The sequence below is a fragment of the Manihot esculenta genome, chromosome 9 (assembly GCF_001659605.2).
Source record: "Manihot esculenta cultivar AM560-2 chromosome 9, M.esculenta_v8, whole genome shotgun sequence".
Lineage (NCBI taxonomy): Eukaryota > Viridiplantae > Streptophyta > Magnoliopsida > Malpighiales > Euphorbiaceae > Manihot > Manihot esculenta.
The window spans coordinates 12,207,633-12,212,944 of NC_035169.2; the positions used below are offsets into that span (position 1 = coordinate 12,207,633).

The following is a 5,312-nucleotide window of genomic DNA, read 5'->3' on the forward strand; positions in this document are numbered from 1 at the left end:
AAGCCTTGATAATACGCATCCAAGATGTCGAACACGACGCGTGCAGCCACGGGAGCAGTTTGAATTGCTCCCGTGGCAAGAAACAGCTTGTTCAATGCCATAGGTATCGAACAAGCTTATCCTGCCTGCGTGAATTGATAATTACTTTTCCATTATGCACTAATCGAAAAATTGCTCCTAACGAAACCTACCTACCAAATAAAGGAAAAACTGTTAGGAACCGACCTACCAAATAAAGGAAAAACTATTCCTAACAAACCCATCCACAATGAGGAAAGGCCAAAGGACAGGGACCCAAAAGGCAACAAAACAACTCCGATCAACAAAGAAACCCTTCCACAGAGACATACACAAATTGGAGAGAAACAACTATACAACCCGAATTGAAAAGGGGGCAGAGGGGTAACCACCTTTTTCGGGCAAAAACCTATGGTTCCTCTACCCCTAAGGGCAAAGGAACCACAACGACAACCACCAACACCAACACCAACACCAACACCGACCCCTCGCAGCAACTATCGGTGTCGTCGACCTAATACCCAAGACCAGAACTTGCATATAATGCTTCCGCTCCCTTCCCTTTCTCTTTAGCTTTAGATTATTAATTTTATCGAGTCGCATGAGAAAATCATCGAAATAATTTTAATTAAATTAATCTTATTCTATAGCCTCATTTTTTTTGTTTTTCAATATTTAAATTTGGAAAATCATTTTTCATGTATTCTTTTTCCAATGATGTTAACAATTTCAATATGTTAAAATATATGAAAACTGTTGCAGTACCTGAACAAATTACAATACAACGAATAATTGAAATTTTTTTCTAAATTATTATTCTCACTATTACTATTTATTTTGCAACCCTAAAAGAAAAAGAAAAAGAAAAAGAAATTCTATCATTATCATTTTCATTTATTTTTATTTTCTAATCTATACATACACTTGCCTCTGTGGTTAACCACACGTGTCACTATCATCAACTTGTGATTCTACAACGCTCAGCTGTTACATTACACGTTGCTCAGCAAAAAAATCTTTCTTGATCAGAAAACTCCACAGCCGTTGGATCTCTCCCAACACATCTTCGGTGGGAAGCTGAAACCTGCAACACGGGCAAGTGTTCTTCTTCTTCAACCATGGCAATATGCACATCCAATGAAACAAATGTTCACATGGCAACTCACACACGTCTCTTCCTTCTCTCATCTCTTCTCTACATATAACACACTCCCCACCACCACCTCCTTTCAACTCCACCGTCGGTAGCGCCACTACTGCTGATGGTGCAGCTGCCACCTCTCTCCTCTCCTTCCTTCCACAACCACCCATTACAGAAACAAACCTCCAACACCTTATTATCATCTCAACGAACGGTAAAAGGACGCCACCGTAATGCACCCCAACTCCAGACTGCATTAAAATGGAATCAGAATAGCGTTTGCTTAAAATTCTCCCCCATTCAGTACGTGGGGTTTTGAGTATTTCAGGGTTATATTGATGGACTTCACAAAGGAGTAGGAGAAGCAACGCTGCGTCAAGATCCCGGTGTTTGATGGTGGCGGAGGGATGAGGAGGGAGTGGAGGTGGGTGGAAGTGACGGGTGAGTTGGTGGAGGGAGGAAAGGAAATGTTTGGCAATGAGAAGGGTTTTGTGAGGGAGGGAAAGAGAATGGAGATAGTGGAGAGTGAAGAAGAAGGAGGAGGGAGAGGAGAGGAGAGAGGAGAGACGGTGGTGATGATAGAGAGATTGAGAAAGGATGGAGTGGGTAAGATCTGAAAGCTGCGGTGGAGAGAGAGTGGAGAGAGCAGAGATGATGGTGGTGGTTGCTTCTCGCAGCTCCATTATGGGATCGTGTGTCTGTGACTTCCACTGCAGATTGAGAGAAAGCGTGGGTTTTTATGTGAATTTGACCCACCCATTTGTACCCTTCTAATGATAAAACCTCTCCCTTAATTATTACTTTATTTTGGATACATAAGCATGATGGTGTATAGATATTGAAAACTGAATGAATAGTCTCATGAGCATGTGATATATATTAATAATTGATAGATTGGGTAAATTTTATTATAGATTTACTTTGTTAGAGATTAGAAATATAAAAGATGAAATTCTGCAATTCTTAAATTTTCACATTGGTGGCAGGGATGGCGATTAGGACGAATTTAAATATTTATAATTAAATTTGAGGTGAATTTAAATTTAAAAATTTATATTCATTGTAAATTCGGATCGTATTTAAATTTTATGTATAGGGTATTCACGGTTCAAATTCGTTTATATAAATAATTAATTTAATATAAAATATATATTTTACATAATATTTATAAAAAAAATTTATACGTTTTTATTTAAAAATTTAAATTTAAATATTTTTTAAAAATATTAGATTTTTTAAATAAAAATTATTAATAAAAATATTTTTTATATAAATTATTAATTAAAATATATAAGGCTAAACAAGTTTGAGTTTTATTTGAATAATAATAATGGGGTTGAAACGGATTTAGATAGTTTAAATTAATTTTTAATTGGATTCGAGACGGATTCAAATATTACTAATATAAATCGAGTTCGGATTCAAATAGTTTAATTTTCGCGGATACTCTATCCGTTTACATTCTTAATTGGTGGTATTAATATATTTGAGATATATGGTAAAACAATGATTTGAATTTTAAAGATAAAAGGTTATTTACACCGGTTTAAGTGAGTTGTTGTAAATGAATTTAATTTGGTGATAAGTGTATTATTAGAATTAAATTAAAATTCTTTTATCTCTAGTTCAAAAAATTAAAAAAAAAAAAAAGTCTCAAATATAAGAGAGTTAAGAATAGTAGCCTAATCCGGGAAAGGGAAGCTATGGAAAGTGTGGTATTGCAGTAGGTGAGGGAATGGGCCGGCAGCGTGGACAAGAGGTGGAGGGGAGGGGAGGGGAATGTGGGTGTTTTTGTTCACATCTTTGTGTCTACTTCAAGAACGTCTGTTGATGCTTTTTTCTGATTAGTGAATTTGCTTTCACCAGAACAATCAACAAGAAGAAAAGAAAACAATTTGGCCCATCCATCCATGCCTCCTTTCTATTGTCTCCTAAAACTCCATTATTGATAAGGACGAAACAACTTCGTGGAACTTAGCAAACAGCTACCAAAATTCTAAAGCACCACGTCCTCTTGTTGCATTTTATATGTTATTGGAATTGGAGTCCTCATGGTAAATGCCTCCAATAGCCTGATAATGATAGGAATTTTTGGGACAATTTTTTTACTACACCAAATACTGTTATCGCCTATCCGAACAATGGGAATGCCATTTCTGCAACCAATAATTTCAGGACCAACATGCCAAATCCCCAATGGATTAATTGGGTCATTTTAATATGAATATCTATTTCCTTTAACATATATTTATATGTCTGTGTATTGAGCGTATTTTCGTGTCAATTTTGTGTACAATCGTTAACAAGACAACACTTCTTATTTTTATTTAAATAGTTTTAAACTATTTTTCAACAGAGGAATAAAATAAATTCTCATTTTTTATTATTTTTTATACATTAAATCAACTATTTGGATTCTTTATTTTTTCATTTAAAAAAAAAAACTGTGGGCGCAAAATACCAACTCTAATTGTAAGTTACCTTTGATGTTGCTTTTGAGAAAAATATTACATTAAATATGTTAAAATAGATTTATTAAAAATTAATATTAAAGTCAACATATTTTAATCATAGTAAGTTTTAAAACAACTAAATATTTTGTTTAATCTTATGTTCCAATAGAATGATACTTTTCTAAAAATAATGTTTCTTTTTTATATGTATAAAAAAATCTCCCACACACAATTACAAACAGGCTTTGGAGAGAGTGATTAGAATACATGGCAATTGGCATAGTGCAAAGGGAGACAAAATGATATTATAATCTAGGTCATTGGATGCTTCAACTGTAAGTAATAGTTTCCCACTAGAACCAAAGGAAAAGGAGATCTAAAAGAGCCTTTCCACCCAAGAATTAAAGGTAACCATGAGAGTTATGATGCTTGTAAGTGATGATGAAAAGTTAAAACAGTCAAAAGAAGATCCAAGCCCACTATTCCAAAAGCTTTTCACCACTGATAATGATAACAGAAAGCTTGCAGGCTAAAGAATGTTAGAATCTGAACTCTTCTCCCCCATCCCTTTTTTCCCTTCAGTTTCTCTTTCAAAAACGGTCTCTGCTGAATTTATATGAGAACTGTGTACATGTAAAGAAGCATAGAGAGAAAGTGAGAAAAAAAAAAAAAAAAAAGATTTTATTGTCTCAAGGAAAAATGAAGCATACATCCTATACAATGGTCAGAAACTCTTTTTATAGAGCTGAGCACAATGAAAAAATAGTCCTTATAATATTACATACAAGCCAAATAAGGATAATAATAAATAAAGCAAAAATACAAAGACAATACAAGAAAAGAAAATACAGAATAAAAAATCTTTCAATATCTCTTCACACACTCCCCCCTCCCCCCTCTCCCCTCCCCGTCAAGTTGGAGCTGTGATATGAAAGACAGATGCAACTTGGAAGCAAGATGATTATGTTGCTCAGATGATAAAGGCTTCATGAAAAGGTTTGCAAGTTGTTCTTGAGAAGACAGATGAGGAGGATGGATAAGTCTCAGTTGGTACTGGTCTCTCACAATATGGCAACCAATTGCAATATGTTTAGTTCGTTTATGAAAATCTGGATTGAACTGCTATGTGAAGTGCTGTCTTGTTATCACAGTAGAGAGGAATAGGTAACTGAATGAAAACCTGTAAATCTCGAAGAATATAAGTAATCCAAAGAAATTCACAAACAGAGCTAGTCATAACCCTATACTCAGGGTTGACAGAAGACCTAGAAACAATATTTTATTTCTTGGTCTTCCAAGAACAAGAGAATTACCCAAAAATATACAAAAGCCTATTAAAGATTTTCTGGTGAATGAGTAAGAGGCCCAGTCAAAGTCACAATAGACAGAAAGATTAAATTTATCAGAAATAGGAAAGTATAAACCTTGATGTATGGTACCCTTGAGATACCTCATAACATGGGAAGCTACTTCCAAATGAGGCTTTCTAGGGACAGTCATGAACTGAGTAAGATGTTGTGTAGTATAGCTAATGTTTGGTCTGGTCAAATTAATATAGAGAAGCCTTCCAATGAGCCTCCTGTATACTAGAGGCTCTAGAAGAAGATCTCCAGTGCTTGTGACAAATGCAACCCTTTTGTTAAAGGAATAGATGAAGGTTTACAATCCAGCATGTCAGCATCTTTTAAGATGTCAGAAAT

At 34.8% G+C, this 5,312-nt stretch overlaps 1 protein-coding gene across 1 annotated transcript; it reads right to left on the bottom strand.

The window, feature by feature from the left end:
- Positions 1–864: 864 nt before the first annotated feature.
- On the bottom strand, positions 865–1,963 carry LOC110622250 (E3 ubiquitin-protein ligase SGR9, amyloplastic). Its single transcript, XM_021766706.2, has one exon. The coding sequence runs from the start codon at positions 1,840–1,842 to the stop codon at positions 1,006–1,008; it is 837 nt and encodes a 278-aa protein (XP_021622398.1). The 5' UTR covers positions 1,843–1,963; the 3' UTR covers positions 865–1,005.
- Positions 1,964–5,312: the final 3,349 nt, after the last annotated feature.

What these genes read in the sequence shown, in the direction of transcription:
- LOC110622250 (XM_021766706.2), bottom strand. Translation starts at nt 1,842, where the DNA reads ATGGAGCTGCGAGAAGCAACCACCACCATCATCTCTGCTCTCTCCACT.